Consider the following 16,877-nt stretch of genomic DNA (forward strand, 5'->3'; position numbering starts at 1 on the left):
AATTAAATTTTATATATTTGTTTTAAACAAAAGTTATAATAACATTAACATATGTGCCTTAGTATCTTTTCAATTTGGGGTTTTTAATATTACCCTATCGAAAATAACTTTATACTCTCTAAAGAAATTCAAACAAAATATGATGATATATTTACGAACCCAGTATACGCTTAAAACAAGCGCAAATATTAGGTAAACAAGAATGAATCGGTATTTATGATGTTACAACTGAAAAATTTAGAGGTTATAGCTATTAACGTAACAATTAATCAGTTAAATTATTAATAGGTAATAAAGGCCGATGAAAACCAATTTTGTGTGGTCAAATTTGGAAGATTTGGATCTCAATGATATCTGGTTCCATAAAAGACAGAGAAAATAGGAATGCGTGATGTTTCTTTACCGTTCCATATAAATGGTTCTTCACCAGAGCTATGTAGCAAATATCAACTTCAATAGTAATCGCCATTTGGGCACTAAATTATGATTACTAACCAATACTTACGAATTGTGCACAAAAATTCGACGATATTGTTATTTAAAGTTTAAACTTTTTCATAAACAGCCAATAAAATCGAGCGTGGATTTGAAAAACACTTGTGGCACTTGAATGATTTGTCATACACAAATTATTTTATTTAAAAAGTTCCAGCCCTATTTCAGCAAAAAATTATATAACAATTTTTTCTAGCGTATTTATTCTTAACGTGTAAGATAATTAAAAACTTTTATTTTAGAATACTTTTCATAATTCAATAGGGTATTATCGTTAGTCAAAAATAAATCATGAAATTTGAAAAAAGTTAAAATTTATGTAAAAATATACTTAAATATTCTGATTTCGAGTCATAAAAGCACTTTTTTCTTTTAAAATATTCAAATTAAAAATCGTAATTTTTAAACTGTATATCACGTGACCTAAAACGCGGATAAGCCCTGCTGTGATGTCATAGCAGTATGAATCATAGACCATCAATTAGTTCAGTGTAGACAGTTGGGTATAATATATACATAGATAAGTATTTATATTTATATTATAATCAGATGTCTATGAATATATCTGTCAAACTTATTTGTGTTATTTCGTATAGTGATACCCATATTACGTCATCAAATTGGATGCCCGCGTTTTTTACAATTTAAAAAAGCTTTAACATTTAATTTAAGTTTTTGGCAAGCGTGTTTATTTTTCCGAAATAAATTTTTAGTGGCTTTTTATTAGCAAAATCACTATTTGAAGTACTTTTTCAAAAATAGTGGAATACCCTATTGTGAAAGGTATTTAGTATGTTTTAGAATTAGAAAAAAATTATTCGAAAATTAAGCAGAAAAAATTGAAAGACAATAATAATGAATACCAGTGAATAAATATATTCGTTTTTTTTTTTCTTCACTATGACACACTGAGTATAAATAGAATCGGGCAGCTATTACAATGTTATAAATCTTTTTCTACTTAGTGTAAAATAAGTTTTTTTGCTACTTTTATTTACTATCCTCACTTACTTACCCCCTTGTTTACAATTGTATGGGTTTTAATATTTTATTTTGGTGCAGAACCCTAAATTTTTTGAAAATAAAATATAGTTTATTTTTCTTCCTGTAAATTCAGCTTTCTGTAGGTGAAAGAATTGTTAAAATCGTTTAAGTAGTTGTTTCAAGAATAACGGATTTTCATACAAACTTTCATCTCATTTTTCACTATCTTAGGTGAACCATCACATGAAAATTTTCACGGTCTTAGCCCTAGAAGATTAGTCTATGCGTTGATATGTCAGTCAGTCAGTCCGTTAGTTATTCTTTCGTACACACAGATTCTGTGATTGTTTTAGCAGAATGAACAAGAAGTGAATGGCGTTTAAGCGCATGAAGATGATGTTGATGATATGATCATTTACATTCTATAAATTCCACACACTCCCCATTCAGGAGCCCATGGTGCACTGTTGGATGCAACCAACATCAGTGTGTGTATCCGCGTGATTGAACCTCAGTACATTTGTCATACACTTGTTATATACTATTACATATTATCTCGTTACTCGTTAAACAAACATAGTATTTCTACTCTTAGTAATATAATATACAAAATCATAAAAAAATGTGGTACTTTACAATATTACAAGTCCAGGAAAGCAAGTAAAATGGTAAAATATTGCTCATCAGATAAATCGTTAACAAAGTTAATTTAGTCATATGTAGACGAGTCGTTTTCTATACAGAAGGATCTATTGTTCTGAAGATGACTAACAAGTCGAAAAGTACATAAACAAAATATTTTGATTGACAAAATCTTAAAGAAAGTGGATTTTAAGCAACTAAAATGTGTTTAATTAATATAATTAACTAGTCTTTGAAAAGGATCAAATAATCAGAATTACTCCTATTAAGTAGCTGAATTGGTTAAAGCGTAACCAATTCCGTACATAGTTGTGATGGGCTGGTGATGAAAATCAACGGAATAGGTAGTAAACCACATATATGGTATCACAGTGGGCTCTCTGGCCTAAGTGTGTCTGTCGTAGACAGCCAATATAACCTAGTCTAACCTAGATGACTAGTAGCCCAATCGTCAAATAAACTCGATTAGGTTACTTTTTGAGCCTAAATTTTCTTGATTTTTTTTAAAAAGACTACCCTTAAAATTTCATGCCTCCGAATTGAATAAAAATCAAGTTCCAGAGTATGTGAGTATGAGAATATGTTGACTAAAAAAATAAAAAAAGTCGAGCACCTTTGATGATTGGACAATTAGTTTATGAAAGCCAATATCCAAGGACAAACTTCAAAGGTGTCATGAAAAACGTTTCAACGAATATATGCAGAACCAAAATATTAATAATTCAGCGAAATAGATCTACTCACTTAAATAGTCAGTATTTAAAGTATTATATTTATCGAACATTAATATACAATGACCACGCGGCAAAAGCCATGAGGCATACGGCTTTTTAAAGTAATATATATTTTGTATAAATGTAACAACCCATAAAATTAATAAATACTTTTATTTAAAGAAAGTTTTTATTCTCTTACTTAATTCATCACTACCTCTTTAACAAGAATGATTCATTAACTTGAAATTCTAAATTAAAACTAGAAGAAAACTATATAAAAAGATTTATATAAAAAATAATAAACAAAAAACTATTATAGTTACTATTTATCATATTTGAAGATAAAAAATGATTTAAAAATACGATTAGAGAAATATGATTACGCATTTGTTTGCTTGTTTAACTGTATTCTTTTCGAAGGTAATACACCTTGAACTTGCTTCATCATCAGTATGAGCGGAATAGTGAGCGCAGTAAGTGTTTTTACAGTACAATCTCTATAGCCAGGAAATTTTTTAAAAATATCTGGAGCGGCGTTATACTCGACTTTACCTTACAAACGTACCCACGGAAAAATTAATTGACAAAAGTATTATTACAAAAAAAAAAGTTAAATGTTTTAAATTTTTTTGAAGAGGACGCAGAAACTTAATTCCTGAGTGCATTTGAAATCCAACCCATATTATCACCAAAAAACATAGGACATTTCTACCGGATTCATGACGGGAATTATTATTCATTCCATAATGAATAGTTTTATTAGATGAGTTTCAACATACTGCATGCGAAAGGAAAAAATATAATTCATTAAACATTTTTATCAAACAAAACATCGCAAAGCGTGGTGTAAAGCTGCATTTTTGGTATGTTATTTGGATCTCTTAGGGGGGTATGAAACTACGTTTTGTTAGCAAAAAAAAACTTGTGCTATCCTGCGTAACCCGTGAAAAATTGCAAAATTTTCGGATTTTTTTCAGTTTTTGCTGTTCAATTCAAAAACTATGAGTTTTTAACATTAGTTGCTACCATCATTTTGAAAGGATATTAAATTTGAAACAATTGAAGGTAATCCACAGCCCCATTTGTCTAAGAATTTTTGAGATATGAAGCTTGAAAAATTTACATGGTTTTCAGAAATGTTAAAATTTTGAGTGTTTGAAAATTTTTTATCTCTAATGTTAAACCAAAAGTTTAAATATGAAAAATGTTCTTAAAAAATAAACAATTTTGTTTGAAACAATTTTTCAGTCGAACAGTTTTTATAAAGATTCATTGACTGTCCCTGGATTCCAAAGTATAAATCTAACGGCTCTCCGCTACCTATGAACTTTTAATATAAAAGACACTAACCACACTCACCTGAAAAAGAAAGAGCATAGATTCGTTGAACGAATTTCGTTCGATTTATAGAAACTGGGCAGTATTATATGTTTTCAATATTATCAGATGTATGAACATGGTTGAAGCATTAATATATTATTTTGTTTTGTTTATGTGTTCTTGTGTCTCATTAAGACAATGCAATGAAATAAATTCAAATAGAACCACCAGGTAAGTAAGTAAGCAACAATAAGCGTGTTTCGGTATTTCAATTTAACCACTTTTACTACATAAAGCACATTGTTTATTTTTTTAAACAATACAAACACGATTAAATTTTTTTTTCTTCGAAAAAATAGATTTATGATCTGTATCGCAGGTCAACGAAGGGGAAGGGGCAGGGATTCGCTATGAATTCGTTATAGGATTTCTTTTTCAACAATTTGTAGGTTCTTCGCAGGTGCAAACTGCCTTTCCCAATTGTTTTAGGCGATTGAACAATTATCTTAGAATTAAGTTTATATTCAGACTCCCCGGCTTCTCTTCCCATCCTTTTATGTTTTATTAAGTTCAATAAAAAGAATTCAATCATACGGAACATGTATGTAACCTTTTTTCCATTATATTACAGAAATATATCATTATGCAATATTTGTATACTGAAATGTATTATCAACCGCCAAATAGTATGATCTGAAGAGTTTTCCGAAAATCAGTGGATTCTACACATTGCAAAAAATAGCAAAGATGATTCCAGGAACCCTAAACTTGCATTTAATACGAAATGAGAAAAAAATATAAGGAAACTCTCCATTAAATTTCCTTCCAAACAAAACCAACAAAATCTAAATCGGTTCATCTGTTAAGGTGCTACGATGCCACAGATAGACAGACACGCACACATAGCGGTCAAACTTTTCCTTAGTACGGAGCTTAATAAAATAACAAAATTGGCCCTTATTTGATCATTTTCAACACTTTTTAAACAAGAAGAAGACTGTTTAGGATCTATTTCTAATTTCTGATCATGTCGTCTTATCTTCTGGTAATAAAATTGTCGATAAATAATTGAGAGCTGCTTCTTAGCGACAACACTATTTCTAGTCGATATGGAAATAAAATAAAACACCAGTCGTTTAATTATCAAATCGTTACTATTTAAAAGTCATTTAATATATGCCAAATGACTAAATCAATATATCTCTATCTCTATCTTTCTCTATATATTATGCGAAAGTAAGTATGTTTGTTTGTTTGTTTGTTTGTTACGCTTTCACGCTTAAACTAGCGAATGATTTTTAATGAAACTGTTCAGCAATATAGCTGATATACCAGAATAACACATGGACTATAATTTATAAAGATATATTAATTAATAAAAAATTTAATATATTTTAAATAAAAAATTTAAATTAATTTGACATTTGATATTACCATAAATTACAGATTTCTCTAAAAGTAGTCATTTAACATTACCATAAATTACAGATTTCTGTAAAAATAGTCAATATAAAATATTTCACGGTCATCTTTCTGATATACTCAATGAATAATTACTATTAATAATATAGATCCTTGAATAATACAATCCTTTCCATTATTTCGAATGTTATAGAAAAGGGATAAGCGAGAGCAATCTTTATCAATCTTTACTTTTAAACCCAGCGAAGCGAGTGGGTATCACTTTAGTATGTATATAAAGTAACGATTAAATTTTATAAATCATATACATTAAAATAATCATTATTTAATGCGGATAAAAGAATATTATTAGTACACAAATACAAAACATTTATTTGTAATAAATACCTACATAGGTAGATTTATTAGAAATGTATATAGTAAATAAAGATTTTTATCATTATATTACAGAATAATAAATATAATTGAATTGTAGTTAATGAATGTCACACTTGTGGCGCCACTAATTAGTTACATTGGTAGGTAGCAAAACATATATAAGTAGTAGGTATTATTTACCTATAGGTAGGTATTAATAGTGGTTGGTGTTGTTATCATTATATTATGTGCGACATCTTTGTTGTATTTTAATGATAACATCTTCAGACAAGTATTGTTGTATTCGCAGTTTGAGAGAGTTATATTGTAGTTATTATTACAAGAATAGAAAATAACTTCTTGCATGATCATCAACGAAACGAAGTAGAAAGCCCATGTGGTGTGGTCAACAATGTTTTTGTATAGTGTGGTTGGATTAAATGTATTGGAAAATAAAATCCGAATCACTTCGTACCTTTTGGCTTTTGTATAAGCGGTTTTTGAGTGAAAAAATTGACGAGTGGAAAGGAATGTAAACTCAGGGAGAATCTCTCTTTGTACTATTCCGAAACTCGAATTTTTTTTAAATCTTCTTACATTTCTCACTAAGTTTTTCAGCTGAAAAACAGGTACTGCGTATCTAACGATTAAGATACAAAAATTAAAAATTATTTTTGCAACTGCATTGTTTTAACGACTCGAACTTTAAAACCGAATTGTACTCATTTTAATTGATACGCCTCGGGGTTAAATATTTGCAAAAAAAAAACTCGATAAGCAATATTTTTGCGTTTTGCAAAACCGTGGAAACTTTTAAACTTTTTAAAGCAAAGTTTTAAATAAGCCACTAGAAGGTTTCTTACCTTGCTATGATTGTCACAACTTGTGATAATCATTATTATAAACCGTCATAAATCGATCCTCAAAAAAACTCGATAAATTCAATATTTCAAGGTCAAGCGAATGTTAGATTTCTAAAACTGGGAACACATGGTATGAGTGAACACGATTATGGAACCTATGAAATCATAACATTTCATCTCTTAAATCGTTACGTCTTATATTAAGCCTGACATCTAATCATTAACTTCATTTTAAAATTCGAAAAGACAATCGTTTCAGAAAAGTTTGATCGATCATTGTCTTTGCATAATTAATCGCACCTCGGATGATGAGCAATTTTGCTAGGGGTTTTTTTAACAATTTTTGGCCATTGCTGCTTAAAAGTATTTAATTTTCCTATTATTATCGTCGGTTATAATCGGAAAATTCTCGATTTCCAGTTCTCGTTTCAAAATACCTTAATAGTATATTACGATTCTAGTCCAAAAGGTTTGATTTTCTTGCGTAAGTGATAATATAAAGGCCGAAGCGAACCAAAAACTTTTTTTCACATACGCCCGGACATGCAGCACACTGGCCGTAGGTTATTGTACTATTAGTCTTGGTCTCCTAGAGTTACTTTAATAAGCCACTACAATGGCTTGCCTAATGGCTCGATAAAAAGTCACAATATTCGCTCTTTCTACAGTTAAAGGCGGCCAAAAATACTTTTCTTACTTGACTTGGATCAAGAAAAACAAAAAAACCTTACTAGCATTGTATTTTTATCAGAGAAAACCGATGTGCTTAAAATACTCAAATACTCTATACAGAAAAATTAAGAATATCTCTAGGATTTTGTATTTCTTTACTTTTATGTCGACTATATTTAAAAGGCCACTCAATAAATATTCTAAGTGTATGTGCCAAGGCATGTAAATATTAAGAGGATATACTCACATTTCTTACAAACCTTCTTTAACTCGCAGCCATAGCGCAGTTATAAAATCAGTTAGTGGTAGTTAAGTCAGTAGTAGCATTTTCATTTGCAAATTAAAACAAAATATTCATTTATTTAAAAACCGGATTTTAATATTCTTTTATCTTTTGTTTTGTATATTTTATGTGTATTATGGCACTATACTATTGTTTCTAATGTTTAGTTATTGTTGCTATTAATTTATAAACTTTTATTGTATTTCAAGAAAAAGCAATAATTATTTTTACTTAGTAAAAAGGTACCTACTGTTAAATAACAATATCGTTATTCCTCGATGAATATAGAAACAAAAATTTCTTTCAAGAATAGTGTGGGAATTCATGATTATTTTTTAAATTAAAAGGTTCGAGAAACGACTGAGCTATTTTGTTTGAATAAAAAACAATAAATTGCAGCAAAGTATGGTAAAAGAAAAAAACAAGCTTTTCAAACAAAAAACAAGAACTTTCGATCGTTGCAAAGAATTTTTTTATCGTTGCTTTAATCGAATAACTAATGATAATCAATTTGTTTATTTTAAACGCCCGACTCAACGAGTTGTTTTATCGTGAGTATTTTTGGTGTGTCTGTGGTATCGAAGCTCCTAAACGGATGAACCTATTTCGAATTTTCGAAAAATGATTGGTTTTGAAACTATTCTTTAAAGATTTTTTTAAGTTTTAATCTAACTTTGAAGAATTTCTCAGAAAAAAAAAAGTTTTTGGATGTTTTAAAAGCTTTTTTCATCTACACAACCCCTGCAAATTGGGATAGAGTATTGAAGTCAAAGTTGTTCAATATCAAAGTTGAAAACACGAGTAAAATTAGTTCGTCAATTAAACACTCATGGTATATACCTCAATTATTGTATTACATTCAATAAAAAGATAAATGTAATTATTAAAAATTATACATACCATTATCTGCATTTTCTTTTAAAAATTCATCGACAACTTTAATAAATCTGTAATAGAAAAAATAACAATTAATTTTCTTTCCTATAAGATTTTTGATGTTAAAAGAGATTGGAAATAAATAAATTATTAATATAATAACCAAAATTAATTTTTCTTTCCAAACGTGACTGCAAGGTTTTGGAAGTTCAGAAGCATATACCTTCTCAGACGAATTATACTCAGCAGAAATTAAAAGCTCTATAATTATAGCTTAGTAGCATATTTAAAATTTAATCATTTTATACACATTTTTATAAATAAAATTCAAATTGATTCAATCCAATAATTTGTTTTTTTTATGCAAAATTTAAAAAATTAGAAATAGATCAATTTTCACTACAGAATTCTAAAGAAAAATAAATGGGAATTTAATTAAAATACCGTTTAAGTTCCGAAATATTTCTGAAGAATGTAGTCAAATAAATCAAATCATTGAAATATACCATGTATCAATTATAAATGGACCTTTTTAAATAAATGGTGTCGAACTTGCCCCCAATTATTGACAGAAACTTTTTAAAGCGGATTTTCATTTATTTTTAAGCTGACCATGTCATCTTTAAGATTCTCATCAGTGGTCATTTTTTTTTGTAATAGTAAGTACGAAGTAGGAGTTACAAGTACGAACTAAGTTGTAAGTGAACGACTAAGTTATATGTGGAAGATAATTTCGTATTGGCTCAAATTTTCATTCTTTTGATGAAATTTTCAATAACATTTTGCCATTATTTCATTTAAAGTATGTCCGATTCCTGCTCTTTCAAACAACTTTTTCTTTCGAAAACCTTTAAATAAACACTCGATACAATACGATCAAGAAACTGAATTTGCAATAGAGCTATATGTTTTCGTTTAAACTGTTACACCATCTTGTCGAAAAAACTTGATTTCAAGGTTATAGTGGATAATTTATTTCATGAGAAGTTAGTTTTCAAGTAAATGAAACCGAAAAAAGCTATTTAGCTTGGCATTTTGGAAAGCTCCTTAGATAAGAAAAAAAACATATTTTAAAGAAAAAACTTTAAAAAAAAAATCTATTTGAGTATTTGATTGCGTAAAATCTAAATTGATACACGGTATACATGAAGATATAAATAGTTTATAGTCTATAACATACGCAATCAACGTTAGTTTTTAGAATCGCACTTACTGGTATGGGTCGTATATCAGCAATTTAACTAATAAAGGTCAATTTAAAAGAAAATAATTCATTCTTTTTAACTAACTGCCCTTTTAAATGGACTTTTATACATAGGGGCTCACATCTTTTACCACACAAATACTGCGCCAATAATCATTTGCCATTAATTTTATTATGAAATGTCTATAATTTATTCTTAAAATTATGGTCTTTTTTGTGAAATCGTTTCAGTATTCAACAAAAAAATCGTTTAATTTATTATGATTACAGACTACATTTTCGGTGAATAAATTTTAAAATTTTATTACATGTAGACATACGCGCCGACTGTATTCTGTTTTTGTTGGTCAATGATAATTATCCCGTATCTGAAAATAGATGCCGTCAAATTTTGTTAGCACTTTTTTATAATTGTTTAACCTATAAATTGACTGCTATGTCCGGTTTTATTTTTTATATCGGGTTTATGGATACTAGACTTTTATTTAAAAATGCAATACTTGATAAATCAATAAAACATTATCATCTTAAAATTTGTCTCTAATTTATATGAACAATTTTGAAAAAGCAAAATTTTTGCATGTTATATTTAGAGCCTGACGTTTGTGATGCACCCACAATTTAATAAATTAAGCTACTTTTTTCAAGTTGTAATTTTACCTCATTGCAATTTTCGGGTTTAAAACTTACCTCTATAATATAATGTGCGCAGCGCTAAAAACACGATTTTCACTACGATTCTGATGTCGTTGGGTAACGTTTGTTGAACAGTTCAGGACTATGAACTGTTCTTTTGGCTATTGTGTGTAAATACTTTTTTATTATTATTTCAAAAATACTAAAAAAGTATCTATATTGGCGTTATATTATATTCCTATTGTCGGCTTTTTTTGATATAACAAACAAAACTATATCGTTTCAAAAATAAAAAATAAATGAATAATATCCAATAAACGGGAACAAACATAATAACTTTTGAAGTCTTCACCAATATCTCTCGTTGACAAGTGAAGATTTACATGAGTGTAAAGGTTATGTTATATATTTTTAAGATACAACAGCAGCATAACGTTATTCCAAAAATATAATGTTATAAATTAAAAATATTGATATGTTGTACGACACAAATGATTTATGTTTAAAAGGGATGAAGTCCTGAAGGTACATTTTTATTTTTATTTAATTAAAATCTTCATAATGAACCACGTTACTATTATTTGTGCATTGTATATGTACATCATAAATCGATCGTATAGCATTATCTTTCTTGACTGGAAAAGACGTAGGAAAGAAGGAGATAAGAGGAAAAGTGAATATAATATTGTGATGATACAAAAGGCTGATATTTGGGGCCCGATAGGGGTCAGGCGCATGTCTTACAACTTTTTCTTCTACGAAAATTCCACTTCTGTTCAATACAACATATCTATGTATCGTAGCTCCTTAACGGATGAACCGATTTTAGTATTTTGTTTTTTTCATCAAGAAAATTTCATCGAGAGTGTTCCTAGCTATATACCAAACTCAAAATATACTCTGTTTTAAAAGGTCCGAAAGGGAGGAGCATAAAAGATGGAGAAAATCCCAACAATTTGATCAAATTTACTATGAATTACTTCGCGATCATATTTGGAGAAATTTATGTCTAAATATGAGGAAATTCAGCTATTTCATTCTCATTATATATCCGAACACACAACAGAGTTTAATTGACTTGATTCTTTTTTTTTGGTTCTTTTATTTCCTTCAATGCATTACCCAAATAATTTTCAATTGTTTCAGCAAACATTTTATCGGCTTTCAGAGATGGACCAACTCAGACAACAGACAAGGACAAGGTACAAGCAACATTTCTATTTTATTTTCCAATCAATTTGCCATTTACTTTTCTCTAAGCCTTTGCGAGGCAGTGCCTGTTTAGATGGTACAATAGAGTACCTAGTTAGAACTGATGTCTGTCATTGATGTTATGCAAGATCGATTGGATTAGTTGTTTCTCTATGGTATATGGACAGCGAAAGTCTTTATCGCCAATCTTGTACCAACCTTCCCATATGAAATGCCAATAAATTAATTTTAATTGTAAAAACAAATGCTAAATGATTTTAAAAATTATTTATAGTTTAAATCTATTTTTAAAAAAACAATAAAATTTTGTTGTAATTAAATTAAAATTTTTCATTTAATTTATGTTATAAATGTTGTATGTTTTTTATAACACTTTGATTAATTAATGTGGTACGTGAAATAAATATTTAATTACATATGTACCTAGTTGTAACTCTTAAAAAAGTATTTCTTAACAGCAGTGTAATATATTATTTCAATTCATTGTTGTGTTAAAACTAGATCATTAAATAATAAAAATTTATCATAAATTATATTTAATTCAAAGTGTAGGTACAATGGCGTTTAATTTAATGTTACATATTTGAAATTATATTATACTTAACATTAAATATACACTTTTAAAAGGTATCAATGCTTTTCAGACTTCGTATGAAAAATCGAATCGATTAAAAATTTTGGGTAATATTTTACAGTAATCAAAATTTGAATATAAAAAATTAAATGGATAATTTTGAAACAAGATATTTTTTTGCAGAAAGTTAAAAGAAATTTAAACAATTAAACATCTCGTTTTTGGAAATGTTGTGAAAAGATATATACCCGAAAATTTGGTAAAGATATGGTATTCTTTACATTGAAGGTGATCTTAATAGGCCTTTTCATCATGTCATAAGCGCAAGTGCAAAGTTTATTTTTTCGTACTGACAGCAATAAGTAGGACTAAGATAGAAGATATTTGTTATTCATTTTATCACATTGGTTATAAATCATTTAGTACGAAATAAATGTGAATCGTGATTTTAAAATGAAAGGCCTATATCAAAACATTATAAATAATTTCCCATGTTTATTGCATTTTGGATTGATTTAATTGTTTATTAACAAATATCTACTCGTCGACGCCTCTAAGTTTAACACTTATTTGTAAAAGGCTTAAGCTTAATCAGAATAATTCATATAAGTATAATTCAAAGTAAATTAATTGAAAACGCAATATCAAACTTCAACTTAAATTGAGTATACAGCTACTATTCAAATATTATAACATGGATAAACTTATAACTGATAAGGATATATGTAGGTTTTGCAGATTATTAAGATGCCTATCTTTTAAAAAGTGAATTATATTATGAAAAGGCTATAATTTATAAACATATTGGCAGTTACCAGCCCGCTTCTATAAATATTTGACTTCTCAGTTGAATTGATAATAATGAGAGTACATTGAAATTTAAATTATATTGGTTTCATTTTAAAAGAAATGAATTTTTGTTTTTTATTCTTTATTTTTATATTATAACATATCTATTCAACTTATGTAACTTACAGTTTAATTTTTTTATGTACTTCATCTAAGTACCATTTGTATTCCAAGTCCTTAATCGAATCACACTATGAGTGATACTCGGGAAGCATTTGATCTTTTAGTATCAGATGCCGGCTATCCTACCTATGTTTTTCTATGGTTTTCCATAAAGTTTGCACGAGATTAATGTCGGGATAGTTCCTAACAAAGTCAGCCATAGCTGCATACCTTCCCCTTCCTTTATTTTTCCCTAGCCCTTTTAATGACATGTTCTGTACAATATTGTATTGTTTAAAAAAAGAATGAATAAATTGAATTGATTTGAATAGTGTCCCATTTTTGAACGCAGGGACTAAAAACTTCAGAACCCAACCAACTCCCTTATAGTCGACAAACTCAACCCAACCAATTCGTAATTAAAACAATAAAATAGATATCTGGGCCCCATGACCTTTAAATGGCCTTTAGTTGGTGAAAATTGGTTCATATGTACTCTAGCTAAAAGTTTTGTCTGAAATATTTTTTATCTGACCCCCCCCCCCCCAAATTCCATGTTCAATTCAAACACGCTTAAAAATGGTCATACCTTTTTTATTCACCGCGGACAGCAAAATTCGCGATTAGCGCACAAAATAATTCCCCAAAAACGTACTTTCAGCCATTCTAATTTTTTTCGAAACGGGCTCGATTTTGACTACCATGCTACTGGCTTAAAAGTCATTTAATCTGAGCTTTTTTTTTCAATTCAGATAGTAATAAACCGGTGCATATATTTTCCCTCACTTCTCACGCTATTAGCAGCGATTTCGGCATTTTTAAGAGGGAACAGACTTGAAACTTCTCAATATTCATTGACTACAATATTAGATTTAAACTGTACATATATTTGTGTTGTAAATAAATTCCAAAAGATAAATGCATAAATTAAATATTTAATTAATATCATTTTATAATTTATTTTATGACTTTTTAATGTTTAAAAAAAAAAATAAAAACAATTATTAGTAAAAAATATAAATTAGTAAATTATATGTTACCTATCACAAATAAATCCTTCATAACAAATCATTAAAATAATAATACAACAACCAACAAAAAAAAAACCACCCTTAAATAAATAGGGATGAAAATATCACAAAGCCGCTTGCTTGCTCACTGCTGACCATTTTTTGGTTGATTATTTTTACGTTCAAAAAATAAAATAAAACATGACGCCACCTGGTGCGTTTGGAAGTGATAAATATAAGATAAATTTTTTTTAAAGAAAAATATTCTTTTGTTCTCATCAATAGCAACTGTGCTGTTGGTTCGTTTTTTTTCTTGTCCTTAGCCGCAAATATTTTTTTCGACAAAAAAAAACAGATGAAACTAATATTCATTTCTTTTATTGATACTTATTTTGAATATTTTATTAATTTATGTTGAATTTAAATCATTTTTATTATATTCGAAAATGTTTTGATCGGAATGTAAACTGGAACAACAAATTTATGATCATTCGATCATCAATATCGAATTTGCTCGAAAACTACTGATAAAAAAATTGTGTTGTCGTGAGAGTTTTTGATCAGAACGATCCGAAAAAAATTTTGGGGGTCGGTTTGAAAAAATTTCTCAGAAAGCCATTTTCCTATCTTATCGTGCGGGATCCTTTAGGAACTCACTTACATGCTTTCTTTAGAAATCCTTCAAGGTGTGTTCTATGAATGGATAGTAGTAATCACAACGAAACACTCACGAAAGGAACAAACCTGAAGACTAAGGCTGCATTGACTCCAAGACAGGATGATAGTGCATCACAGTGTTGAAAGCCCAACCAAATGTAACTCAGTCCAACATTGGTCACTGGTTGGTTATATTTGACCCTATTGAAATCGATTAATTTTTCTCCGATTTACTTAATATTGGCTATTATGTGCATTAATTTTTAACCGACTTCAAACAAAAACGGAGGAGGTTATCAATTCGACTGTATTTTTTTATGTGTGTTCCCTCAGAACTTTTGGCTGGGCGAACCGATTTTGATGATTATTTATCTGTTTGAAAGCTGGTGCTTCCCGTGTGGTCCCATTTCAGTTTGGTCTAGTTCTGGCAACAGCATCCATGAGAAAACCATAAAAGTCTTAATTTGCATTAAGTATGCACGACAAGAGGACGAATAACTCAATATCACGCCAACCGATTTCGATTATTCTTTTTTTTGTGACTACTTAGTTAGTTAGTGGTTAGTTATTTTGGAAAAGTTTTCTTTTGAAGTCAGTATTATCGGTTTATTTGTAATACCGGATATTGTAACGCGGTTATTTTATCATAAGTTATTTGGTCTTGATACTATTTATTATAAAAATTTTATTTTCATTTTATATGTTAATCCATAATCATTATCGCTCAGTATATCGATAATTTGAGCCGATTCTTTATTATTATAATAATGATCGTCTGTTTTTATTAATCTTTGACTTTGAAAAATTTGTTTTATTATTTGTATGAATATGATCAAATATTTAGGCAACGAAATAAACAAAATAATAAATAATGAAATAAAAAGAAGAAAAAAAAACATTTTTTTGATTTATAGTATATGCATAATTTTTTATTTATATATTTATATCTTTTAATAACATCACGGTGTGTGTCTTCAAAACATTTTTTACTGTGTTTTTATGTAAGATTATGGCCATAAAAAAATTTATATGACGAAGAAAGTCATATAAATGTGTATCGTCTTAGAGCAAAAAAATATATTTGCTAATCAATAAAGATAGAATTAAGAACACTAATTTTTAAATGGATGTATCTATCTAATCTATGGTCTACAAGTGAAATTTAGAAATTATTTTAAAGAAAAAGTTCAACGATGACCAAGCATCGAGTGTGAAAAATCGTTATGGAAGCGTTGAAAAATAATACTTTCTCAAACAGTCAATAAGAAAATTTTAATTTTTTGTTCTTAACGCTTTCACATTTTTATCATTCGTTACATCTCCTCAATACTAAGAAAAGAACTGAAAATCTACTAGTATTCGATAAATTTTCATCCAAGGTCCCTACATTTATTTTGATTAAATTTAAACCAAAAATTAAATTTTCAAATTAAAACTACTTTTATAGAGCAAAATATTAATTTGATAAATTAAAACAAAATATCCAGAACAGGTTCATGTTAATAATTTCTCTTAATTTGTATTAAACCTATATCAAAGATAAGGTATTGAAAAAAGGTAAAGTAAACAGCAATATTACCAGTGTTATATCTCAAAACTGGGACACCCAATTAAGGTGAAATTGAAAGGAATGTACTCAATTCTCTCATTTTGCCAATTTAAAATATTTGCCAAAGAGTTAACGAAACATGTTTTAGCTGTAAGTATAAGTAGGTAGAGCAATTCTTGATCATAACGTCTTAGCTAAATGTCCAATCGAAGGAAGATTTTACAATTCAGATTCTATGAATCTTTTCATCGACTCTATTAATCCAATTTGTAATAATCCTCCATAATATTGCATCCTATGGAGATGGATTAGATTCATTATTATTAAATAAAACTTGTATCATTGAACTTTAAATTTATTAAATTTGTATTTAAGCTCATTTATTTCTGTATTTTTTTGTAGTGTTTCTTTTCTCTAGAATTGTCAAAACTTATTATAAAACAAAATTTTTGAA

At 28.4% G+C, this 16,877-nt stretch overlaps 1 protein-coding gene across 2 annotated transcripts in view; it reads right to left on the reverse strand.

The window, feature by feature from the left end:
• The window catches only part of LOC123299182 (RNA/RNP complex-1-interacting phosphatase), a 125,534-nt gene that overhangs the window by 16,054 nt on the left and 92,603 nt on the right, over nt 1–16,877 (reverse strand). For both annotated transcript variants that reach the window (XM_044881462.1, XM_044881461.1), the window contains exon 6: nt 8,655–8,701. In XM_044881462.1, coding sequence (XP_044737397.1) covers nt 8,655–8,701 — 47 coding nt within the window. The remainder of the gene's footprint in view (nt 1–8,654; nt 8,702–16,877) is intronic.

The sequence above is a fragment of the Chrysoperla carnea genome, chromosome 4 (genome assembly GCF_905475395.1).
Source record: "Chrysoperla carnea chromosome 4, inChrCarn1.1, whole genome shotgun sequence".
In the NCBI taxonomy this organism is placed as follows: domain Eukaryota; kingdom Metazoa; phylum Arthropoda; class Insecta; order Neuroptera; family Chrysopidae; genus Chrysoperla; species Chrysoperla carnea.